Source organism: Culex pipiens, chromosome 2 (assembly GCF_016801865.2).
Source record: "Culex pipiens pallens isolate TS chromosome 2, TS_CPP_V2, whole genome shotgun sequence".
Lineage (NCBI taxonomy): Eukaryota > Metazoa > Arthropoda > Insecta > Diptera > Culicidae > Culex > Culex pipiens.
The window spans coordinates 60,918,499-60,946,107 of NC_068938.1; the positions used below are offsets into that span (position 1 = coordinate 60,918,499).

The following is a 27,609-nucleotide window of genomic DNA, read 5'->3' on the forward strand; positions in this document are numbered from 1 at the left end:
GAAATTAAACTGAATTTTGCCCAGGTTACAGCCTTTTTACGATTTTTGACGTTTTTGATCCTTTAAACTTTGTGTCCCGATTTGCCCCACTTCCCGTTGACCTAGAGTGCTCATATTTTGGCCAGATGCTAGTTTTATATGTACAAACAACCCCTGAAAATTTCAGGCAGATTGGTGAGGTCCAAACGACGTCCCATACAAAGGGGTATGCCCTGTTCCATAGATTATTAATTACCTAGATGTCTCACTTCGGGATTGTTCCATACATCCAGTTGGCGACACCCCTTTAGCGCTCCGAGCGCCACCACAGTCAAGTTACAGGTACTAAATTCTAAAACAAGATCAAAGTACTCTGTGTTTGCCCGTTCATTGTTTATTTTCTGTTTTGCCAAGTGTCACAAACGTTGATTCAAATGGCGCTTTCGTTTCGTATTTAAATTATTTTTCTGGGATTAATTCCGAAACAAGAGGAAGATGCTCGGCCTCTCGCGTAAACTAGTAGCGCAAGCGGCAACGGCAGCTGCAGAGACGATTCCGAGCCGCAGATCAATACAAAGGAACCAAAGACGAGGATGTGACCCAACTTCAAGCCGAGGCCAACAGTGCCCACTTGGTGGCGAAATAGATGCAAGTTCGCGCCGCTCCCAGTTGGTACGTCCCGTGTGGTACCGACGGTGTACGATCTAAGTGCAATCCGAGCTATAAGGTGATTTTTGCTGGTGAAGGTTGGTATAATAACTTCGTCGTGAGCCTTATCGTGTGGGAGGCTCCATTTTAACTTCTTCCAGATAAGAAGTGACCACAAAACTGATCCAGCCATATGCGTGTCGGATTGAGAGGAGCTTCCTTCTGATCACCCGGCTGACCCGAAATGGCATGGAGCAAAAACAACCTTGAGCTTTTAAAGTGACAGAACCGTTTTATTGTGCATCTTCAAATCACTACTACTTGGGTTTCATTACATGTTGAATAATAAATTAAAATTTGCAGAAAAATCATAACATTTTCACTAGTTCTTGACACCTAGGCCAGCAGGCCACTTGATTCGTCGTGGTATTTTTGTTTGTCCGAGTATTCTCGTTCAGTATCGGAATGAAATGCCGGTAGAACACGACAGATTCTTGAGGAACCGATCTTCTGCAAGAGATTGCTGGAGTTCACACAAAAGAAGACTGCGCTGCCGAAGACATGGCTGCTCACTTCCGGTGGATTGTCGCTGCATTTTGGAGAACAATGAAAAAAGCGTTGGTGTGGCTGGAGAAAAATGTGTCTGCTGGATAAGGTCGTATCTGGAGGACAGATTCTGGATTGCGGTGCAGGTTCCACTTGCAATGGGGATTTTGAACGTATCCTGAGGGGCTGTGAAAACAAAGCTTTTCCTTAAGTCATTTTTGGCGAAACTTCAATCTACTCACTTGCCGGCACTTATCCACGTCGTACAGTGGGCACCATTAGAGAAACCGGTTCCGTTCATGGAATTTTAGTTAGGCGGAAGCATCTGGACCGTATTTTTCTAAGTGAATTCTAAAAACACCAACGATGTGCTTTTTGGTTTGACCATAGACTAAATATATATAGATACGCCACTCCCCTGTTGGGGCTGGTGACACTACCGCCACGCCAAAATTGCGACTGGTGGCAATTCACAGGTACTAATTTTGGGTGTACCCCTTTGGGAATGCCGAGAAAAAAAAAATCTCCCGAGTTTCAGTTCAAGTGGTTGGGCTGCATCGTAGCAACTATTGCCTTTCAAGTTGTTTATTTTCTGTCAACAACAGCGGAACTGGAAATCATCGGTCGTTGGTTTTGAAATCTCTTTATAAAATTCCTCGAATTCGGGCTGCCCACACCCCCACAAATCATATGGACGGAATCGATTCCTTCGGTGGTGCCCACCGTTAGGCATGGAGACGTGTCGGCAAGTGAGTAGAATTATGTTCGATAGAAAAATTAGTACTGGAAAAGCTACCCTGCTAATCATTCCGCCATTCCAGCCCACCAAAACGGACGATTCTACAGCGCGCAGCCTTCTTTTGGCTGGACTCTCAAAAACCGGCGGAAATCGAACGGTCAATTTAAAATACATGCTGGAGTCTGGATAGCAGGATTCTACGACAAATCAAAGCTTCAGCTCTATCCGGCCTGTTGGCAAAAGAATCACACAGCAAACAAGATGCAAGGATTTTTGTCGCAGTTTATTTATTTCTGTAAATTTTTAATCATTTGATAATAAATTCCTTGAAAAGATTGTCCAAACGCACAATAAAAGGGTTCTGTATTTCTTATCATTTCGAGCCTGCCAGGTGGTTTAGTGGCACTTCTATAACCGAAACACGTACGGCGAAACTGTGGCGAAACCATAGCTGGATTCGCCTTGATACTAGTCAGATTCATGCTTGCGTTCTGCCGGAAGCTTTGAAGTTTTTTTTTCTTATCTAAAAAAAAGCAAAATGTTATCATCTTCACAAACCAGACTTCGCGATGCTATTTTGAAACTAACTTTCGTTCATCTTTTCGAAATCAGAATTTTGCTAAATTCGCTCACCGTCGGTGACCCGGTGACGTGAGCACACGTTACGTTTCAACCTGTCCGGTGGGGAACACTATGAGGGCGGTGCAAAACTGCAACGGTTTCGTCACCGAGGGGGCACTGTCCATGCTCGGCTTGAGGTGGATCAGCGTGACCCAAGGCGTGTCCTCTTATTGTTCCTTTGTTTTGGTCTGCTGCTTGGTATCTCCTGGATTCGCCACTTCTGCTACCGCTGCCACTTGCGCTGATGGCGTTGGCCTGCCATATTCCTGTTTTTTTTTCGCGATAAATCGACGACGGAAGAGCAAATTATGAAAGCGATTCTACACGCGCTTTCATAATTTGCTCTTCCGTCGTGACACATTGACAAAAAAAAAACAAACATCAAACTGGCATAGAGTACTATGATTTTGTTCAACAATTTAGTACCTGTAACTTGACTGTGGTGGCGCTCGGAGCGCTAAAGGGGTGTCGCCAACTTGATGTATGGAAAAATCCCGAAGTGAGACATCTAGGTAATTAATAATCTATGGTTTGACAGAAAATAAAGTTTGAAAAGCAGATGTTGCTACGATGCAACAGAACCAATTGAACTGAAACTGGGGAGAAAAAACTTTTCCAATATTTCCAAAGGGAGACACCCAAAATTAGGACCTATAAATTGCCACCAGGGGGAATTTTGGCGTGGCGGTAGCGTCACCAGCCCCTACAGCGGAGTGGCGTATCTATATATAATTAGTCTATGCCTGTTCGTGGACTCGCTCTTAAGAGGATTGCTTTGCTTTTTTGATTTTTGTATTTGTTTTTAAACAAAATTTCAAAGTCGGACTTCGTCATGCACAAGGAACATGTCTTGAAAGTCTTCACCCCAAATTTCAGCCAATTTGGTCAATCCCATCTCGAGATATCGTGGCACCCGGAGATCAACTCGGTGTTCCGAGAAAAACGCTCACAAAGTTTGACAGTCCGCTTTGCACATCATGGCAAAAGTTTAAACTTGAATCGTCTTCTACTCACTTAAATCATGACATATCTCCATGAAACTTTCAGGAGTGATTGGAATTCATCTTTGTAAAGGATTTAATAAATATTCGAAATTATTGAATATTGAGATTTTCTACATGTCTGTAACCCCTTAAACGAATCACTGAGTAATTCTGGAAATACTAAATTACCATTATGTTGCAGTCCTTGAAACTTTACACCCAATAAAAAGACAAAAAATTGAAAAAAAATCATCATGATTATTATTTTAAATAGTTCCTTTATTACTTTTTACTGACTAACTTCCTAAAATTCCAAATAATTCAAGTTTAGTGACCAGTCTGACATTATGCTGAAGATCCCCTTGAAGTTAATTTACATCGTAAAAGCATTTAACCTTACCATATTTCAAGCTTGATTTATTTTTGTAATTTATAAAAAAGGCAAAAAAGTACAATATTTGGTTAAACAAAAAAATGTTAAAAATCAAATCAAAAAATGTCTGCTTAATGATTACATTCAGATAATTTGGCATTCAAAAAATAAAATGCCATGTAGACTTTTGTTTATTTGTTCAGCAAAGTAACTTTCGCTCATAGCTCCACACACTATCACATCGATCTTTTATTTTTATTTCGCACTGATTGTGTACAAATTCGACGCACATTGTAGGCAAATACGCCAGACTTTGCCGGAGTCACGTTCCAACCCACGTTTCTTTGAGCGTATTTTTTCATCCTTAGCGCGCGCAATCAAAACCAGAGGATCTTGAGAATTCAATTTCGACCCACTTGAAAGCTTTCGCGCCGCGACAATCAAAATACGAAAAAAATAAAAGGAAAAATAATACCAGCTTCTTTTTTCTCTCTCTCGCCCAAATCGAAACCCGATATCGCCTTTTATGATTTTCCTCCAACCGCCATCATCTTCGTTTCTAAGATTTCCGATGAAAAATTGCCGCAATTTTGAAATCCGCGTCAACGCCGCGTGGAGTTGGGAGCGGACGGATTTGTTCCAATTTCTTTGTCCGCCAGCGAACATAAATCAGCTCTCGGGTGGGACAACCCTTTCGGTGTTTCCGCCGGGGAGTTACTTTAAAAAATGACTTTAAATGATGTCATCAGCGAAGAATACTTTGCTGAAACAGTCGTAGTACCGGCCCCGGAATCGTAATCCATAAAAGTAATACTTTTGGAGTGGTCTGCAGAGGAAGGAGGAGAAAATCCCTTCGGCCCCTTGAAATCCCTTGGCATTAGAAGGATATTGTGTTTATTTGGTGCAACATGTTTGTAGAGTACCGCCAAACCTCCTACCCCCGGGACTGTTTCTGTGGAACCGGGGGATGTTAGTCAAATCTCTCTTCCTCGGGGGGTGCTGACAGCCGGAACGGTTTGAAGTCTCGGGGTTACAGCGGAGAAAACATTCGATGGCCTGGTGAGGGTTGAGATAAGTGTTTCGTGGGAGAGGTAGGAGGAATCGAGGGAAATCGGAAAAGGTCGAAGGGAAATCAATCCTGCCAATTCATTTGATTGCTGTTTTTCTTTGCTACCTTTTTTCGATTGATATTGAACAGATTTTAATAGCGGGTCGTTTTATTGCATGGATTTTATTTCGCAATTGTAGCGAGGTTCAGAAGAATGAGGGGTTTAAGGGCCTGCTAAATGTTAATGAATGAGAAGATGATATTAAAATCTCAAAAGATACTTAAGATTTCTCATAAGAAAATACTATGCAATTATTTAACCAGATTTTTTTCAAGGTTAAGGCTGAATTTTTATTCAATTAACAGCACACATGACACAAATTAAACCACCCAACGGGACCGATTTTGAATCCTTACTTTCCGACAGCACCAATTACCGCCGGCAGCACCTTAATGGCGATCGGGACAACGTTGTTGAGAACAAACTTGCCAGCCCCCTTGAGGAAATCCACGAATCCATGGGCCTCCTCGGGAGCGACTCCAACATCGACCAAGGCAACCTGAAGTTTGTCCAGGTCCAAAGATCCAGAGGATCCCGTCGCTGGGGCAGCGACGGCAACGGCCACCAGGGCAGCGAGGATGAGGATGAATTTCATCTTGGAGAAGGTTGTGGTTGTGGTGCTGATCTGAACTCAAGTTCTGACTGAAGATTGGTGAGCTGAGACGAGGTATTTATATCGAACAATTCTGCAAACGTTCGAATAAAAAGAGTGAAATCGGATTCTCGAATGATTTGTTAACTTTGGATACCTGCCACATTACTGACGTTCTATAAATTTGATAATATGATTCAAAATGTGCTTAACAGAGCAAGATGATTAAAACGTCATTATAGAAACAAAATCAAGGTTGATCTTCAGAATTTTAAGTTGAAATCGAAAATTTGGGAAATCCCATGTGAACAGATTTTTGTTTCATAGACGTCATTCTAAATGCAGATGTTCAAAGCAAATAAAACCATTCGTCAATCCGATTTCACTTTTTGAATTTGATTGTAGCACTCACATACATTTTTGACTATAAAATCCTCTGCACTGCTTTCAAATCTTCAGTCAGAACTTGAGTTCAGATCAGCACACCAACCACAACCTTCTCCAAGATGAAATTCGTCCTCGTCCTCGCTGCCCTGTTGGCCGTTGCCTTCGCTGCGCCTTCGACTTTGGACGGTGCAAAGCTTCAACAAGCTTTGATCCAGGCTGGAGCTGACCCGGAGGCTGCAAGCGGATTCCTGGAAATTCTCAGTGGAATTACTGGAGTCCTGAACGTGGTCGTTCCCAACATTGCTCCCATCATCAGCGCTGTTAAGTCCGGTTGAATCAAAATATTTCATAAATTTTAATAAAGCACTTTGAATGCAATAAATCATGTTTTTTCTACTGTCAAAATAGTAGTTTATGTAACAAGTTGCAAAAAGAGGATTTTTTCAGCACGAGTCGTACATTTATCCAACGAGGTTCACCGAGTTGGATAAATACGAAGAATGCTGAAAAAAATCAAGTTTTGCAACGAGTTCCATACAACATTTTTTGCAATTCCAAAAAACACACACTGAGTGAAATTTTATGTAAATTTTCATTTATTTGTCAATAAATCGTTTAAATCAAAAAAATGTTGAAAAGTGTTACTTTTCGAAACAAGTGCTGAAAAGTTCAACTTTTCACCACCCATTTTTAAACATTCGAAAAAAATACATCTTTTACAATAATTTGCAGCTTGAAATGGTGATGGTTTGGAATTTGATGTCAAAGGGTAAAAGGGTGAAAGGGGTAAAATTTTACACCCGATTTGATAGCGTATTCAGAATTCAGAATTAGTGGAGAGTTACTCATTGATGTTCTGAGACTCCATCTTTAAATCCCAAATATCAGCTCGAATAGACGAAAACTCGAGCAGACCTAACCAAACACATTTTCCACTATCCATTGCTTTTAATGCGGAGAAATATGAATTGACGAGTTTGGGAATTGATTTTTCTCCTTAATTGGGTCCTAAAATTAAGCTTAAATGTGTGATATTATTGTTCACTACGTTAAAGCTCATTGTTCTGAGTACAATGACCTTTTGAACGACGGCAAAGGATTTAAAATGAATTTTTAATTTAATTTTTAAAAATTAGCTTTACGGCCCTTCTTGAAAGAAATGGTCCTACTTAACAGCTCGTTCCAAGGTTTTTTTTTGCGTTAAAAAATAAAGTGATCAAAAATGGTTTTCAATCGTGCGTTATATCGTAAAAATAAAAATTTACATGGGGCTTTAGTACCCAATTTCTCACACTAAAGAGAAATAGAAAAAAAAAATGCCTGGATCCCTTTCGATTTTCGATCCTCTGGTGTTTGATAACGAATCTGAGGTCCATTTTTCGATATCTCGTGACGGTATTTCTGTATAACCCATTCCGCATTCGGAAAAATGTATAATTTTCAGTAAAGTGCAGACCTAAGATTCGTGATTAGGGACCAATCGAAGCAACCGCCTTGTGATTTGGCAGCCATTTCCTTAAAAGCATGAAAAAATTGGTTTTATTGCATCAAAAGAATTTTATTGATCATCTTCTAGGATTTATGTTTTAACCAGATTTCACAGCCGAGATAATGGGAGCAATGTTCGGAACGACCACGTTCAGGACTCCAGTAATTCCACTGAGAATTTCCAGGAATCCGCTTGCAGCCTCCGGGTCAGCTCCAGCCTGGATCAAGGCTTGTTGGAGCTTTGCACCGTCCAAAGTCGATGGCGCAGCGAAGGCAACGGCCAGCAGGGCAGCGAGGACGAGGACGAATTTCATCTTGGAGAGAGAGTGGTTGGTGTGCTGATCTGAACTCAAGTTCTGACTGAAAATTTGGGAGCTGAGATTGTAGTTTTTATAGTCAAAAAAATCTGTGAGTGCTACACAAAATTCAAAAAGTGAAATTGAAATCTCGAATGACAATGTTTACTTTTAACAACTGCATTTTAATTGACGTAGATAAAAAATAAACAGTTTACATGGAAATTCCAAAATTACACATTATTCCTTCAAATGTTTATTTTAACCTCGATTGGTGTTATCGTAATAACAATTCAGTAAATCATCTCAATCTGTCAAACATATTTTCAAAATATGTATCACATTTCGGGAACAAATGTTTCGCTTTTTTTATTCGATCGAAATTGTTTGATATAAATATCTCGTCTCAACTCACCAATCCTCAGTCAGAACTTGAGTACAGATCAGCACCACAACCACAACCTTCTCCAAGATGAAATTCGTCCTCGTCCTCGCTGCCCTGTTGGCCGTTGCCGTCGCTGCCCCAGCAAACGGCGGACAAAATTTAACTTTGAAAGGCTTTATTTTGAAAACGGTGCATTTAATAAAAAAAATCGGTCTATTGGGGAAATATACCCATTTTAATCACACTAAGCCGTTCGACCAATTCTCATCACTTTTGCCGTTTCTGCTATTAAATCAACATTTTCAGATGTTTCAACAATGGAGAGTTGCTTGCTCACTTTTATTTGAGCTATTTAATACTTTGGAACAGTCAAAAACACTTTAAATAAGCTGTGATTCATGATCAAAGTGCTGATAGGCCGATAATAGAAATAGGCTGAGAAAGGGTATAGTTCCCCTACTTCTGAATGGCTTAAAAGATGTGGTGTTTTGTACTCTGAAAATATAAAAAAAATAAAAATTCAAAAATACTAATTTAGGGAAATTGATTTTTTATGAAAAAAAATCACCAATATTTTTTCGGTTTACCTATTTTTCTGAATAGTCCTCATCAATACCTACAATTTTTTCAATCAAAAAATTCCTTGAAAAGTTACAGATTTTCTAATTTTTAAGTGCCATTTTTCAATTCAATTAGTTGTTTATTTTTGTACTTATCATCTACAGATATTGTGTTTTAGTAGTTATAGAGTTATGGATGTCCTTACAACTATAAATTAACACATGAGCTGCCCCTGATCGCATAAATGTCCCATATGCATTTTCGACGACTACGAGTTATTGATGCAGTTTGGTTCAAAATTGTGAGCTCTTTCAAAAGAGCCTACAACATCCAGTACTTTGTTCTAAAAATCTAGAGGAAATCCAGTTTTTTCGCGAAAACTTAACACGTAGCCTTATGTATGGGACAAACTTCAAATGCGTTTTTCTCAGCTTGCTGTTTTTGCTTATGGGACATTTATGCGGCATGGGCAGAGCATCAATTGATAATTTTAAATTTGGAAGATACTAATATTGCTTTAGAAAGGGGATAGGAAAAGGAAATACTTATATCTAGAGTACAATTTTAACCAGGTCACCCTGGTGTCGTGGGTCTTATAAACGTCGAAGTAATTTACTTAGCTCCAACGTACTTTATCATCAGTTCCCCTAGGGCCATGTATTGTTGTTGCTTATTCCGGTAAGTACGGAAACGGGAGAACATTTCCCTTGCCAGCGATAGGAACTTTGTAAGAGCGAAAAGATCAGCTCCCACCCAGGCGGGTGCGTCGAACCTTGAGCCGTCGAAGCACTTGGTTTTGGGAGTTGACGGTTGGCTGGTTTCTTCCGCTGCTTCTCCAGCACGTCCAAGTAGGTCTTTCGCACGGTGCATCCACGGAAATTTGCTGTGTGGTTCTGTCCGCAGTTTGCACACTTGATTTGAGCCTTGGTGCTCTCGGCGTTGTTACTTCCCCCGAGGCTCGATTTCCGGGGCAAATTACGTACTATTTTTGTTTAAACAGCAAACATTGTTTAGAGATTTGTATGGGTGAACCAATGACACAAAATGGCTTCTTTGGTAATAGGGAAGGCCCTCATACAGTTTGAGCCAAATAATAAAAAAAAGTGTCGAAATGGGCCGATTTCGTAGAGAATTGCTCTTATGTGTTGCTGTAACTGAAATTTGTTTTTGTAAGAAGTAGCCACCAAAAATCATGAACAATTTGCATTTTCATTTTTATAAGGGAGAATCCAATGATTTTGCCAAGAGGTATTCTTCAAAGAGAGTATAGAAATTGAATGTGGTATGCTGCATGTAAATGATGTATAGAATTTTGAAATTGTATGCAACAGCGACAAATTACCTTAATTCTCCAGATAAAAAATCAACGCTCTTGTTTTTCTAATGTTTAAACCATTTTTTTTGATAAGTAAATTTTTTCAAATATTTTACTGAACGATTCTCGACGTTATGAAACTTTTGCTTTAACCAGATTTCACAGCCGATATGATGGGAGCAATGTTGGGAACGACCACGTTCAGGACTCCAGCGATTCCTCCTAGAATTTCCAGAAATCCGCTTGCAGCCTCCGGGTCAGCTCCTGCCTGGATCAAGGCTTGTTGGAGCTTTGCACCATCCAAAGTCGAAGGCGCAGCGAAGGCAACGGCCAACAGGGCAGCGAGGACGAGGACGAATTTCATCTTGGAGAGAGTGTGGTTGGTGTGCTGATCTGAACTCAAGTTCTGACTGAAGATTTGAAAGCTGTGCAGAGGATTTTATAGTCAAAAATGTATGTGAGTGCCACAATCAAATTCAAAAAGTGAAATCGAATTGACGAATGGTTTTATTTGCTTTGAACATCTGCAGTTATTATGACGTCTATGAAACAAAAATCTGTTCACATGGAATTTCCGAAATTTTCGATTTCAACTTAAAATTCTGAAGAATAACCTTGATTTTGTTTCTATAATGACGTTTTAATCATCTTGCTCTGTTAAGCACATTTTGAATCATATTATCAAATTTATAGAACGTCAGTAATGTGGCAGGTATCCAAAGTAAACAAATCATTCGAGAATCCGATTTCAATCTTTTTATTCGAACGTTTGCAGAATTGTTCGATATAAATACCTCGTCTCAGCTCACCAATCCTCAGTCAGAACTTGAGTTCAGATCAGCACCACAACCACAACCTTCTCCAAGATGAAATTCGTCCTCGTCCTCGCTGCCCTGGTGGCCGTTGCCGTCGCTGCCCCATCGACGGGATCCTCTGGAACATTGGACCTGGACAAACTTCAGGTTGCCCTGGTCGATGTTGGCGTCGCTCCCGAGGAGGCCCATGGATTCGTGGATTTCCTCAAAGGCGCTGGCAAGTTTGTTCTCAACAACGTTGTCCCGATCGCCATTAAGGTGCTGCCGGCGGTCATCGGTGCTGTCGGAAAGTAAGGATCCAGAATTTTGGACGTTGTCTGTTAAACTTATGTCATGTGTGTTGTTATTTGAATAAACATTCAGCATTAACCTTGTAAAAATAAACTGGTTTAATTATAAAACATAACGATTGCTGTTTAAAACATTCTTTTTTAATGGTTGCAGTCAAAAAAAAAAAGATGAAATTAAAAAATATATTTAACCATCAAACATTTTGCGTTCCTAACTTCACACCAGACATTCCATTTGAATCAACAGGTGCCCCAAACCGGTGAGTCGACACGCCAAAGCCATCATTTGTACCAACGCACCGTTACAGTGAGTCTCGTGCACAGCACATTTATTGAGTCAAATTAGGGGAAGTTCCCAGCTGAATTACCACCCTTGGCGAGAACACAACCCTCCTGCTACGGGCATTTGTCGACAAAGTATCCATAACACACAAGGTGAATATTTGATGAAACCCCGTGTAGTCCGCAGGTCCCCAAGGGGAATAATGTGCGGGTGAAACTTTTATGATTATTTTATGCTTCGAGTTTTTCCCTTCTTTTGGCCTGTCGAGTAAAGGTAACAGACTGTTTTCCCGCGCGCGCTTGTTAGCGTTGTTTTGATTTGATTTGTTTTGATGTGGTTAGGCTTCAAATGGGTGATTGCTGGTTTGGGTTTTTTTGTAAGGAACAGGCGAGGAACCCTATGAAGGTTGGTGCGTGGGAATCTAATGCATAGTTTATGTTATTAACTGGTAACAATCTGATTGTTTGGTCCCCTGGTGAGGTTATTACAGGTATTTTTAACAAAATTAAAGTTTATTTTTAATTGAATATCAAAAACCCTTAAGAATGACTCACAAGTCATCATCAATGGTATCCATGACGTAAAGGACGTTATCATACAAAATGTTCCAAAAGTTCCCCCTCCCCCTCAAAATCTCAAACTTCGCCGATCAATCAGCGTGTGAAACTGTGGCAACCGGTGAGTGCTTAAACGGTTTCAGATGCCCCTCATTACCAGCTTTTTCCCCTTTGATTGAGAAGAGCGTCTCTTCGGTGGTGTCTTGTCCGGAAAAAGTGCGTTCCTTGGCCATTCCGACCAAGGGGAGAAAAATGCGAAAAGAATAGAAAAAAGATCCAAGATAACAAGTCCTCTGGCAGAGCACAAGAGTCGAGCAAAAGTTGGCCAAATGCGGCAAATAGGAAAATTGAATTCGTCAGACTGACTGGCTGGCCGGCTACTTTCAGGAGATAAAGTTAGGACTCGGTGGAAGAGAATGGCGACAGAAATAGGATAGAAGGAAAAGCAATCATTAAAAATAGCTGTTAAAAGATTGAATCGGCCAGATTACGGGCTTCATGGTAGCATAAAAAGGTTGGATCGACGCTCTGTTGGAGGGGTGGGAGGGAGCGTGACCCTTGGAGTTTTTTTGCCTTCCCTGGCCCAGGGAAGGAAGATTCGAAGAGGATTGTTTTTCCACAGTGTTTGCGAAAAGATAACGGAAATGCGTGAGGATGCCACTTTCGTTGTTTGCGCTGATGTTTGTTCGTCAGTTTTGTTTTTAGACTTCTTTTTAGTTAGTTTCTGTTAGAAATTGTATTACTGTTATGAGTGAATAATTTTAAAATAAGCGATTTTTCTTTGGTTTTTAATTTGAAAATTTTGGCCTAGAGTCAATAGAAGAATTTCCGCATTCTCAGTTTCTTTTTTCCCTAGAATATTGCAATGGCTGTTCATAAAAAATGGATTTGTTAATACTTTATGTGATTTTTTATTCGGTCCTATTTCCATCCAAACGACTAAATTAAACTTTTCAAACAATTTATTTCGTTAGACTTTTGAGAAAAATCTGCTTGCTCAATTTATTTCGTTATTTTAGAAAAATGCTGTTTAAAAGCATTACTTGGGTCACCGCATATTAGCTGTTCGTTTTTTTTTCACATTGGCTGGCCAAACTGAATATTTTTTTTTAAGAAACTCAAATTATAGAAAATAAATTTGAACATTCTTTATCACTTGGTGTTAAATGTTATTCAAAAAAAAATTATCTCAACAAGACAAAATTACCATAAAAAAGAGAAACTGGTCAAAAATATGACAAAATGAAATGAAATTATGAAAAAAAAAAAAACTTTCTGAAGTTTTAACTCCTTTCCATCCTGTATTATCTCAAAATTCAATATTTTAGCATAGTTGAATTATTCAAACAATTTATTTCGTTAGACTTTTGAGAGAAACCTGCTCGCTCAAATCCAACATAACTATTTATTGGGTACATGATTTTAGAAAAATGCTGTTTAAAAGCATTACTTGGGTCACCGCATATTAGCTGTTCGGTTTTTTCACATTGGCGGCCAAAACTGAATACTTTTTTTTAAGAAACTCAAATTATAGAAAATAAATATGAACATTCTTTATCACTTGGTGTTAAATGTTATTCAAAAAAAAAATTATCTCAACAAGACAAAATTACCATTTTTTTTTTCTGTCTGAGTAATCTACCACTGAAACCTGATTATAGGTCTATTGTAGGATTGCCCAATTTACTGTTGTTGGGCCTTTCTGTTGACTTCGCACGCAAACACCATTGTATTGGGTGAACGCGTGTGTCGACCAGCCGAAAAGCCGTAACTCTTGTAGACCACCTTCCATGCGTTCTTCTTTATATTGTGCATCGCTAGAACCAGAGCAGTATTGTATTGCTATATAAGCTCTTCTCAGCGCGCGGCCAAGCTTCTTACACAGCACTGCTAGGTTCTGAGCACAACCTTTGCACCGGGTGATAAATGCTAGGCGATTATTTGCACTCGAAAAACGCTTGGAAGGTTGCCATAAAAAAATATGTCAAAAATATGACAAAATGAAATGAAATTATGAAAAAAAAAACTTTCTGAGGTTTTAACTCCTTTCCATCCTGTATAATCTCTAAATTCAATATTGTAGCATAGTTTTACAAATTTCTTAAATTTTTAAATTGAAATTTGTAATAATTTAGTATTTTTTGGCAAAAATATTAAGGAAAAGAGAAAGACAATCAGCCGAAATGATATTTGTATTGGTCTTAGGGAGCGTTTTTTCATTGCGTAACATAAAAAAATGATTTCTCGACCCCCTCCCCCCTCATAAAAATATTTCCATACAAAATTTTCCCCTTGAACTGCATTACGTAATAAAAGAACGCTCCCTTATCTGTGTATTGACAAGAGAGAATGCGTAACGTGATTATCGAATGATCCCACTTTGTTTACATTTAGATAGTAGGAGGTTTTTCAAGCACAAGTTAAAAACACACAGAAAGAAACCGGATTTCGAGCCAAACATTTCATTCGGGCACAAAACCAAAACGTTAACATTCGAGATAATTCCACTATTCCATTCATTAGTACACTCTCTACATGCCCTCTAAGATTCTGATTGATAGCAAACAATCTCCTATTGAAAAAATCACAAACACAAAAGGGCACATAATAATGTTCACTCCAAACTAGACAAAAAGTTCAATTGTGCCCTTTCTTTTATCGTTAGTTTTTCGTAGTTAAGGAAATTTCTATGTTATAAAGTGAACTTTTCATACATTCTTAACACTAATTCACTTCAAGACAATGTTTGATTTACGTTTCACCAAGGATTTCTGCAGAAAAAAACTTCGTCGAAATACAATATTTAATACGGTCCCGCGGCTACTGTTCAGTACACTTTTGAAGATTTTTTAATATTTCACATACCTTATTTACACTATTCAATCACAAAACTTCAAAAATAATCAAATTTTCTACTGAATTCCTCATAATTTTTAACTAAACAAAAGGGCCCATAAACATCTATCAAAACAATAATCGGGTGACAGCGCTTTAGTGCCCTTTTAGTTCTCTTTGAAATTGCATCTAGAAAGGGTCCATTTTGAACAACAGGGGGGAAGTTAAAAGGGCCCAATAACGAGATTTTTTTTTTTAATTATGAGTTTTATTGCGAAAATCAACATAAATTAAGAAGCATTCAAGCAGAGTTAAGGATAATGATGTGTTTTATCGTATCATGAGTAAAAAAAACCGTCAGTCAAGCTTCTTTTTTTAAATAGGAATTGAAACAAGTTGTCAACTTTTTGCAAGCGATTTTCTCTTGATTTTGTGTCGTAATGAAATGTTTGGCTCGATTTGTTTGTAAGAACATAAATCATACAACATTGGTTTAGAAGTTAGTAGAAAATTCAGTTTTTTTAAAGGCCGATTCTCGGGTTAAGTTTGAGATATGCATTGGTTCTTATGTAAAATTGTCCGGGGAACACGATAGTGATCAAATAAAATAAATATAAGTAATAGGAATGGATGAAAATCACGTTTAAATCCATTGATATTTTATTTTTAATGAATTCCTTCCCTATAAAATGCAACCAGAAGAATGCCATTTTATCTAACATTTGGAAAATTACGTGTAAAAAAATAAAAGTTTTTTTAGAGAATCGTTGAAAAAGAGAGTAATTCCAAAGAAAAAGGGTTGGTCCAATCGGCAAGAAACTTGGGATTTCCGTTAACTATCGATACATGGACGTTCCCTCCAAGTTTGGTCTAAATCGGTGAAGGTCGAGTTCAAAAGTATACCCAGTTGACACCCCCTTGTATTTTTTATAAAAAATCGAACCAACATTAAAGAATCTTGTTTTATATTTTGCATTTTCGACCTTTGTCCTTTCGTCAATTTATCCATTCGACCTTTTGTGCACTTTCAACCTATTGTTTATTCGACATTTGGGCATTCGGCTTTTTGTTGACCTTATGTTCCAAGTTGTTCTTTTTGTAGCACATCCGTTTAAATTCTCCATGAAATACCCACGTGATTTAATATCAACAAAATTTTATGAAGTTCCAAGTGTGTATAGCTTTAGCCGTTTTTCGTGAGTTTTGAATGGGTGCTTTTTTCAACTCAACTTTCTTCTTCAAGCTAAAATGTTCAAATTCATGAATGACTTTGTTTTGTATTGATTCCCATGCTTTGCCTCATTTAAGGTTTACCCACCTTCTCCTTACCTACATAACATCGAGTTCGTGTCAAACTCTACAAAACAACGGATTACATTCTCAAGCTCAATCCAAACCCAGCCTATTTATTGGCTCCAACTCAAAATCCCAAATGCCTCGCAAAGCGGACAACCCCGTCCACATTGATTGGTGAAAAGCGGTGGCCCTAATACCCTTGTCGTGTTGTCACCAGACTCGAGTTTCGCAAAACGCAATCATCTTGCTCTGTTTGTTGTGGCTCGTCCCGGAGTTGTAAATCGCTTTGCATTCCCAATTCCCAACAAATCCCCCAGCATCATCATCATCAGTAAACGGAATCCGCTGAATTAAAAGATAATTCTCCGAAGAGTTGTAAATGATATTTACGGGAATTAGATTTCAATAAAAACCTCGATCACAATCTTTCTAGAAAGGGAAAATCCCTGGAAAAGTCGGTTTGTAAGGTAACCTTGGCTCTTTATGGGGGAGGAAGGGAAGAACACCAAGGAGATTATGTTGCGTCTAGTCCCCCCAAAGCGGCAAACTCTGTTGCGTTGTATACAAGAGATCCAATCTTTTGAAGTGCTGACAAATTTAAATTAAAAACGCTTGAAAACGATTTCATTAATTTTGTACTCGAAAAGCCAGCGGCTTCCGGGAGGAGTCGCGTCTAATGGACTATGAGGAGGAGAGAAATCTACTCCACTCTTGAGGTGCGGCCACGCGGTACGACACGTGCCCACTAGTGGGCCAAATTGATATTTATGCGCCGGTTTCCATGGTTTGGTCTGCTGGAGTACGAGTACGTGTTGCTGAACACCTTTTTCATTAGCATTCTGAACGGTGGCGTACCCACGTGGTGCTGAAGAGCACAGCTGGGTTCCTGTAGTGGGGGTGTTATCGTCCAGAAGGTTAGGTGTCACCAGATGGACACCATAAATAATTGTTATCGAGCTCCACGGGAGGTATTTTGGAGTTGATCAAGCTTTGCAATTGTAAAGATGTTGAAATTATGTAAAAAAAAAGCAAAACAATCCACTTTAACGACCCCGGGCCTTTTGTGGTCTCTGTTGCAAGTTTCTGTTCATTTTTAGGCGTCCTAAGGTTATGTGTGGTGAGTCACCCAAAACCTCTTTTACGCAAATGAACCGACGTTTTACTTTCCCATCCGATAGAAGGCGCAAATCTCGTCTCGGTGCTAGAATTACGTTTAACTAGACTTTAAATTTCATTCTTGCAATTCCGTCGTGAAACTACTTACTTTTCCTGTCATTCTTGAACGACGAAATAGCCTACTTTTCTGTATCAAAAATAACAGAATCGAATAGCAACACTTTTCAAAATAAATGCTGAAAAGTTCTACTTTTCAGCACTCAAATGGGTGCTGAAAAGTTGAACTTTTCAGCACTTGTTTCGAAAAGTAACACTTTTCAACATTTTTTTGATTTAAACGATTTATTGACAAAATACATGAAAATTTGACATAAAATTTCACTCAGTGTGTGTTTTTTGGAATTGCAAAAAATGTTGTATGGAACTCGTTGCAAAACTTGTTTTTTCAGCACTCTTCGTATTTATCCAACTCAGTGAACCTCGTTGGATAAATATACGACTCGTGCTGAAAAAATCCTCTTTTTGCAACTTGTTGCATAAACTACTATTTTAGTTCTAAATAAACCATGAAAAATCATGTGAAGCATGAAATTTTTTAAGCAATTGATCCATTTCTAGATTACAAAAAAAGGACAAATAGGGTTGTCTGGTTTGTTGAATAAAAATTGAATAATCAATTGATATTTAAAATAATACCAAACATTTATGTAGTGCATCCATCCCGGGAATTCCATGGACAAAATACCCGGGATTTTTCCAAAACTGGGAATTCCCGAATACCTGGATTTTTTTATAATTTGTCTTGGGAATTCCCGAAATTAACAAAAAAATCAAATTTAGGTCTGGAAATTCAGATTTGGTTGTAGAAGTAGATGAACAGTTGAATACAAGGCATTTAAATTTGTATACGGCACAATCAGCATTAATTTGGCTTATTAGGGAAAATTGCTAAAATTTTAGTATACTGATCAACTAAATACCTAGCGCTTTAAATATTATATATTTTGTTTTGTATACTGTTAAAAGGCTAGATATTATATTTACGTTTATTAATGATTCTTAATTTGAAAAAAAAATCATTTCAAATAATTTTTCAGCAAACAGCAGCATTATTTGTGCAGCTAATCAAAACAAATGTAACTAATTAAGACAACTATTTAACCTACATTTTTTGCATAATGTTTTGAATGACTTCGGTTAAAACAGGAACAGAACAAAACAATTAGTACACCGATTTCCAAATTTATTGCTCTAAAATCTCCTGTATCTATTCAGACTGTAATCCCGATTTTACTCAGTTGGCGGTAGTTACTTAAAGATAATTTTGAAAATTTGTTTTATGTAAAACATGAAATTCTAAACTTTTCTAAAATTTTACTTTGAATGGTATTATTTTATTTGTTGTCGCCTTTTGTTTTTTTACATTATGAAAAAAAATCATGCTTAAGTCATGTCATATAAAAAATATATAAAAGAAATATATTTTTTAAAGACTTTTTAAATATGAATGACACCGATATTTAATATTATAGTTCATTTAAAATCCAAAGCAAAACAAGGAACAAAAAAAAAGAATTTTTATTTTGTTTAAATCTATTTAAAAACTCTCATCCTTGGTTAAATTGAAGTGTATAAAAACATATTTAACAATTATAATGAAAACAAAAATTCTATGACTATTTAAAAAAATTCCCGGGATCCCGGAAATTCCCGGGATTTCAAAAATATTTTTCCTGTTTCCCGGGAAATTCAAAACTCGGGAAAATTGGACGCCCTACATTTATTCAAAAATTGATTAGTTTCCAGGGATTGAAATTTTAGTTTTTGTAGGATGTTCCGTTTTAAAACAACATAGTAAATAAAGTAAAGTTTTGATCGGTGTGATTTGTGTGATTTTACATAAGGAACATCCATAAACCACGTGGACACTTTAGTGAGGGTAGGTGGGTTTCGCACTTGTTCACGCTCCTTACAAAAAATAATTGTTTTGAATAAAAAATGTCCCAGGAAGGGGGGGGGGGGTCATGTGGCATTCTCATCAGATTCTGCTGAAATTAATTTATACAACTTAGGCTCACTGTTTTCTTTTTATGTGTGGGGAAATGTGCTTTTTCTCATTTTTTTAACAATTTATGAAGGAGAACTTACTGACCCTCTACTGCCCAAATTTATTTTTTATTTTTCCCGTGTTCATTTTTCAGGAAGTTATTTTGAGCAACTTTAGTTCTAAAAGTTCGTCTAGAGGCGGGGTTGGGTTGTAGAGGGTTAAAACTTTTCAATATCGGACTAGATTGGGTTAAAACAGTTTTTTTTGCCATAATAATGTTTTCAACATTTTTAACACAAGTTTTGATTTATCGAATACGCTTACAGTCAAAAAATCAAGATGATGTTTCATCGGGTCATGATCCCTAAAATTTTGTTTATTTAAATCTTTTGTCTTCCTCACTGAACTAACGCTCTTGCTCTAAAAATGAACTTTTCACAGAAGATCGTAGACCCACCTTTATGTATACCTATCGACTAAGAAACGAAAACTGAACAAATGTCTGTGTGTGTCAAAATACTCACTGAGTATTCTCAGCACTGGCTGAACCGATTGTGGTCAAACTAGTTGCATTCGACTTGGTTTAAGCTCCCATACGTACCTTTTGATTCTTATAAAGTTTCAATATGTAGTTCAAAAGTTATGTATAAAAATGTTTTTTAGTATATATCCTGATGATGGATAAGTGACCGGAAATCGATTCAAATATCGTCGTGTTATACATAGTTGGTTAGGTCATCGCAAGACCTTTCCAACGAGTCCTAAACATTGAAAATCTGGCAACCCTGTCTCGAGTTATGACCACTTATTGTGTACTTTTTTATGACGGATTTTAAGATAAACTAGATGAAATTTGTGTCCAAACACATCGAATCACCAATAGTTGGTAAAGAGTGAGGGAGATTCCAACCACATAGGTGGATTTAGTTAGTTTTTAAGTGTAATTACACATATTCCACTTTTATTCAGGTAAAATGAGAAATCAAAAGTAATAATAAATTTTGAAAATTGTTTAACCTTCCAAAACCAAACTTTTCGCAATTGTGTAAATAAAAAAAATCTTATATTTAATGATGATTGTAAAAGTATTTTTTAATTTACATAAATATAAGAACATGAACTTATCTTTGTTGTTGATTTTTGACATAATTTATATTTTTCTTGTGGCTTATTAACGCTAATCTTTTGCTTAAAATTCGCATTTTAACCAAATTTATATTAAATTTATGCTGGAAAATTCCCACAATATTATATTGTCATATTAAAAACCTTTTCTTTCAGATAACCGCCCAACAGTAGAACATCCCTGTAGTTTGTAGCAAACACACACACACTGACACAAGTAGTAGTTGTCCTCAAGTGTAAACACTAAAGTGCCTGTAATTAAAATCCCTACTAGAGTAGCGTAACACACTTTCAACAATGCGGCAGTAAGTAAACTAGCTTTCTAAATTCTTCACAATTTTCCCCCACGTTTCGCTTTTGCTCGCTAGCATTTAAACATTCCATTTCTCGAAGAAACAGACATCGAAAAAAAAAAATCATCCCATCAGCAAAATTGCACCACGCTCTTCAGCATTCTCGGTTTGGGTTCGGTTGGGGTAAAGCATCGCGCCAGCGGAAAGTAAATAGAAAAATGAAATTAAATGAAAAAGCCCACTTAATGTCATTTCCTTGCACACAAATTACTTCACATTTCCCTTTCTTGGCGGTGTTTTCCCTTTACGAAGAAGAAGCTCGGCGAAAAAGGACTTGGCCCCATTTCGGTGTCCCTCTTGTTCTGAACAACCGTTATTGGATCCATCCCGGTTAGTGAGTGTCTGCGTTGCAAAACATCCTCTCGTGTCAGACTTGGTGGTTGGATTCACACTTTCTTTGATAGAAGTTCAACACAGATAAATGGATGTTATTCTCAAACTTGTTTTATGGAAATCTGGAGTTTTTTTTTAAAAGGACCAATAAATCAAATTTTCAGTTTTTGCTTTTTGGGTGTTTTTCAATGCCCCTGACTCAAGGCGGTTCTAAAAACACCCAAAAAGCAAGAACTGGAAATTTGGTTTATTGGACCTTTTCAAAAAAAAAAAAAAAAACTCCAGAAATGTTATAAGTCATAGTTAAAAACATACATATTTTGAAACTTTTAATGCCAAATAAAAACAAAAATTGCCAGATCCACATATCTGTGGCATCGTGACTTCAGTACAAAATTGAGAAACCACGTGCATGAAAATGGGAAATTTCCATGAAAAACGTCATGATTCTTTCGATCCAACCCAGATCCCGCGATGATGGGGTCTCCCTCCTGCCGTGAAGATGAATCGTTCCGTTTATGATGACGGTAGTTTTCGCCCCCTCTTCCTCCAGGAAGTCACCAAATATGTTAACTGCTGCTCTGATGGTGGAAGCATCCAAGGAACGGTCGTCAGTCGAATCTTGCTTTGAATGAAAATGAGCGAACACTTGAGCCAAGACAATGAGCATTGTAATTGATAATTTGTCGACCGGAATGGATTAGATTGAGTTCTGCGTTCTCCTTTTGTGTTTTGAGCAAATGAGGCATTTTGCTGAAAAAGAAAAAAAAATGGCTAAATTTTCAAACTTTCTTCCTTTTTGTAAAACTTACGAATACACTTTCGAATGATCAAAATGTTGGATGGATGTCTGGCGTTTACATGAGCATGAGCATGAACATTAGAGACCACCCATGGATGCCCCTCCGTTGCAGAACAGAACCAATATAATAATAATATCCTTTCAGCACTACTGATCATAGGCTTCGACTATCAAGTGGTGTTTCCCTTATCAACAGCATGTATGAATGCGCCGAAAAGATAAAACACCATGATTGCCAAAACTAGATCAGTTGCGAATAGGTAACAGTCATTGGCCACCAACGGCGCCCGCCATGTCAGTTTGTAGATCTCGATTTTAAGGGACGGGAATGTTAGTTAGCACAGGTTGCTACTAGTGTTGGATAGATGTCTGGCGTTTACAACAGTTTAAAAAAAATATTATCAATTAATCTTCGTATTGTTTTTATTACTAATAAAATATAATAAAAAGTGGTAGACATACAATTACTTTTGTAAAGATTTTTTTTAAATAAACCTTTACAATTGTCTATTTGACGCAATCACATGAAATTTGCTCAATCCTAATCATAAATTTATAAAAAAGAAACCAGTGTTGGTATTATCGCGCTCTCGCGAGAAAATTTTCTCTCTCTCGAGTTCTCGCCGCGAGTCTCGAGCTGCCGAGAGAAACTCACCGATTGCCCGCGAGTCTCGAGCTGCCGAGAGAAACTCACCGATTGCCCGTGCTCTCCTCCGCTCGCGAACGGGCTTTCTCGCGAGCCAGAATTGCCCGTTCGCGAGAAGTTGAACGTGTTAGAAACGAACAAAAAACAACACAGCGATTGAAGTTACACCTCTATACCATCGCCTGGTTCGTATTCATAAGCCTGATAAACAAATTGCTAGCTGGGGCGAACGGCTAGCACGAGGCGCTCGCGAGCGCTCGCGGCGAGAGCGAGAACGCGAACGAAAATGCGAGCGCGAGCGAGAAGAGAAAAGAACCTACAAGTTCTCTCCCTCGTTCGCGAGCGAGAAATGCTTTCCTTCTTCTCGCTCGAATTCCAACAATGAAAGAAACACAAGGAAGGGCCCAAAAATGTTCAGGAGTTTCCTTGGTCAAATATTTCGACAAATATTATTTATTTGGACATTTGACACTAGCTGGAACTCTGGCAATGAACAAATCTTCTTGTTGAGTATAGGAAATTTTATTGAGATTCCATTAAACATATTATTTAACCTAGGCTCATTGGTCATGCCGACATTTTGATTTCATACGACCTTTCCAAAAAATTTATGATCCTTAAACCTTTTTCCTTAAAAGTCCAGCTAATAACCTTTCATTTCCGTCCAAGAGAGCTAAATCGGTGAAAAATTCAAGGAGTTATGATTTTCAAAACAATGGCTTTTTTGCAAATTCTTGTGTGTCTAATTATTGAAAATATAAATTTGCTGTTGTAAGTAAACCGTTAACTGAAAAATTTGTAGTTAATTTGATCTGATACGAAACAAAATGTTATGTTTTCTAATTTGCTGGATCTGAACTTAAAAATGTCTAATGTTGTTTCAAATACTTTTTCCAATATCCCTCTATGTTTGGCAAACAAATTGAGAGAAAAACTTTTTCGTTTTAAATATCATTGGAAATTGAACTTTGTAGACTTCTTTAAGGACAATATTCAGTTCAGGACAATACATTTTGTGATGTTTTCACATATACAATTTTCAGGAGGCATTTTTTTTCAAATCTTTTATCTCAGTGATACCTGAAACCACAAAACATTTTAAAAATATTATTTTTTGGAAAATATCGTACAGTCCACTTAATTTATTTCGTTTTATTTACATTGGAGTTCGAAGAAAAAATTTAAAATATTTTAATTTTTCTCAACTACATTTCGTCGCCGTCGTGCTAACTTGTCGTATGTGCATCTCACAATGCCACATCTCTTGACCTTCACAGATTCACAAAATTCGATTTCAATCCTAAAATATTCAATGAAAACCAAAAAAGCTTCGAAAATTTTTGTCACTTTTCATATAAAAGTAGTTTCAATCTTGTCGTGCTATCTTGTCACTCCCTGAAAATTGATGTAAGTGCGACAAAAGGCCAAAGGGATTTCAGGTCAGGATGCGTTTGACGCACGTACAAGTAAGACTACAGCAACCAACTTCAACCAAACTTCGAGACAATGCACAGAATGGTCAGCCAAACAAAACGTGTTTGTTATTGTTTACATTGCGTGCTCTCGTTTTTGTTTATTAAAGGTCAAACATTAAAACGCGTTTTTCTCGGAACGTCAAAATGGCGGGTGCGACAAGATAGCACGACGACGTCAATTTTACATTTTAGTACTATTTGCACTACTGCTAGCATGAAAAGGATTTTTGCACTCTGTTTCTTAGAGAAAGGTGTAAGGCTACAAACTTTAAAACTTATTGAATGAGGAAATTATTTGTCTTGTTGATCCAAGTGCTCCATTTCTCCATTTCTAGTGTTCTAGCGATTTCTTAATAGTTAGTGTTGTGTTGTATTGATCCTTGCACTGTTACTTGGATTTGGCCCGCACTATTCTCTCGCACTTTTGACAACAAGAATTGGAAAAACTAGGCAACCAGTCGCACTTTCAATTTGTGATTGATTGTTGTTTGTTTGTTTTTCAACTGTTGAAAAACAAAGAGCAAAATCGGGTCACTTTGATCATTTTTAAGAAAATTTTAAGAGAATTTTGCAAGGCAGTTTCACAAGTCACAATAGTGCGATCGGTAGCAATAATTTAATGCGAAATCCAAGTTAGTGGGAATCGCGCAATATTTTCAAAAAATGATGACAAATTTAAAATTTTAATTTATATTTTTATGATTATTAAATATTTTAGTTTATGATTTTTTGGAGGACATCAATTTCTGTCTTTTCTCCAAGAGTTGAAAATATATATGATAACGGAAAAAAATGTAATATAATTTATTCAATTATTTATTTTCCATTGTAACACAGCAATATGACTCCAATTTGTACCAGCAACTTCTCTCAATTGATAAATCCCCTAGCACTAAAACTTCCAGTTCCCGTTAAAGCCCGTCGTAAAAAATAACAATCTCTGCCAAGCGAACGAGCACAACGAAAATATAATTGAATTGATAAATGTCACCCGATAAATATTTCCCAAGCAACACCGAAAACATCAACCTAAACAGCGACATTCGGGGGTTGACTCCTGAGCTCTGTACCTACTAAAACTTACTATAATGCACTTCTTGACGTTTCACCACTTCTCGAGGCGAGATTCAAGGCTAAATTCTAGAGCAAGTTCCGTTTCACCCCTCCCGTTTCAAAAAGTGTCGCCCGCTAGTCTTTCGATGCGTCATATCTTATTCCCACCCTCCTCTCGAAACGATTTTTCCTCCACAAAGCCAATAACTCATCGCCGGGAAAAGCGATAAATCCTCCGTCGGATCCGATGATGAAGATGATGAGGAGACTTCCTTCGGTCGGTCGCGGTTATTGTCTGCAAACATAATTATGTTACTTTTTTCGGGGGGTTTTCGATAATACTGTTTGCCAATATCAGCTTTCCGGAGAAGTTTTTCTCCTCAATCTTGAGATTCAGACTACCATGTTTGATAATGGCCACAATAACTTGACTGAAATACAAAAGTTCTTTCGTTAGGACATTTCCGAATGTTCGTCGTGGAAAGATCAAATCTCACTCGTGTTAGTTCGTACAAATAGTTTTGGCCATAATCTTTGCCTTCCATTTGCTTGGATTGGGGTCAAGTAATTTGGCGAATTTCGCAAGCTTAAGATAGAGAACAAATAGAACGTGCATTAATCCTTAATGACTCCGACTAAGACCAAAGTTTGATTGATTACGCTGGGGCTTATCTCGACAAAACAGTCGAGCGTCAAATGCGTCAATTGCAGAAGGAACCGCAAAGCGAATTTCCGAGGATTTGGTTTTGTTTAGAAGTAAGAAGTAAGAAGTAAGAAGTAAGAAGTAAGAAGTAAGAAGTAAGAAGTAAGAAGTAAGAAGTAAGAAGTAAGAAGTAAGAAGTAAGAAGTAAGAAGTAAGAAGTAAGAAGTAAGAAGTAAGAAGTAAGAAGTAAGAAGTAAGAAGTAAGAAGTAAGAAGTAAGAAGTAAGAAGTAAGAAGTAAGAAGTAAGAAGTAAGAAGTAAGAAGTAAGAAGTAAGAAGTAAGAAGTAAGAAGTAAGAAGTAAGAAGTAAGAAGTAAGAAGTAAGAAGTAAGAAGTAAGAAGTAAGAAGTAAGAAGTAAGAAGTAAGAAGTAAGAAGTAAGAAGTAAGAAGTAAGAAGTAAGAAGTAAGAAGTAAGAAGTAAGAAGTAAGAAGTAAGAAGTAAGAAGTAAGAAGTAAGAAGTAAGAAGTAAGAAGTAAGAAGTAAGAAGTAAGAAGTAAGAAGTAAGAAGTAAGAAGTAAGAAGTAAGAAGTAAGAAGTAAGAAGTAAGAAGTAAGAAGTAAGAAGTAAGAAGTAAGAAGTAAGAAGTAAGAAGTAAGAAGTAAGAAGTAAGAAGTAAGAAGTAAGAAGTAAGAAGTAAGAAGTAAGAAGTAAGAAGTAAGAAGTAAGAAGTAAGAAGTAAGAAGTAAGAAGTAAGAAGTAAGAAGTAAGAAGTAAGAAGTAAGAAGTAAGAAGTAAGAAGTAAGAAGTAAGAAGTAAGAAGTAAGAAGTAAGAAGTAAGAAGTAAGAAGTAAGAAGTAAGAAATAAGAAGTAAGAAGTAAGAAGTAAGAAGTAAGAAGTAAGAAGTAAGAAGTAAGAAGTAAGATGTTAGAAGAACTCGATAATGTTTCCATGCTTTTGATATTTATAAATATTTTCAAAGATTGGTTGCTTTATTGCAAAAAAAAAGAACTTACTAATTCCAAATCCCTTCTCCATTTCTCTCTTCCAGCATGGGCTTCGAAAAGTTCGAGATGCCAAAGCGCGGCTATGACGAGATGGACGGCAACACCGGAGGTGGAGGAGGAGGCGGCTATGACGATGACGGCGGTGGGGGCGGCTTGCCCGAATCGCCCATGTCCTTCGAGGAAATCGAACGGCCACCGTTGCGCCACGTGGACAAATACGTCCGGGCGGAATGTCCCTGCATCAAGACGACGCGCTTCACGATAGCCCTGATGACCTGTCTGGGGTTCATCATTTCGTTCGGCATGCGCTGCAACATGGGCATGGCCAAGCTGCAGTTTGAGAACGGGGTGAGTACGGGGTCATGTGTGACCTTTTTGGCTGACCCCAGAGGGGGGGAAACGTGACTTGGTGACACGTGTCTAGGGAAATTGGTTATGGCGGTGAACGGGTTTGCCGGAGTGACACGCAAAAAGGGACTTCAAATGGAATTTTAGCGTTAGCAGGTTGAACAATCAGATTTTATCACTGCTTTTATTGATGTCACAAATGATAATTAGAGATTTCTGTGGAATAGAGTATTTTTGGATCAAATGTAATGGACTAATGGAAAAATGGAATCTCATAATGAAATTATCAAAACTTGTCATAAACAGATCGTATTTAAGTTTGATGTGTTAAAATGTTAAATTTCAAGTTTAGCAAAACTATATTTAAAGTATTGTTAAGTAACTAACACAAGTTCATGTTTAAATAATTTTTTTTAAGCTTTGCCTCCCCCCCTCAAAAATTCCCCAAAAAAATCAAAGAGTAAAAAAATTATACAGAAAATTTTAATTTTCATTTGAGAATCTTGTACAATTGATTGTAAACTATTCAAAACACATTGAATAAAGGTTTATTTCTGTATGATT

General features: G+C 37.5%; 1 protein-coding gene across 2 annotated transcripts in view; it reads left to right on the forward strand.

Moving 5' to 3' along the window:
* LOC120420594 (vesicular glutamate transporter 1) overlaps positions 1-27,609 on the forward strand; it is a 104,295-nt gene that overhangs the window by 59,040 nt on the left and 17,646 nt on the right. The window contains exons 3-4 of one of the 2 annotated variants that reach the window (XM_052707832.1): positions 20,543-20,691; positions 26,742-27,045. In XM_052707832.1, coding sequence (XP_052563792.1) covers positions 20,684-20,691; positions 26,742-27,045 — 312 coding nt within the window. In that variant the 5' untranslated portion in view covers positions 20,543-20,683. The remainder of the gene's footprint in view (positions 1-20,542; positions 20,692-26,741; positions 27,046-27,609) is intronic. The other variant, XM_039583670.2, reaches the window with a different exon arrangement.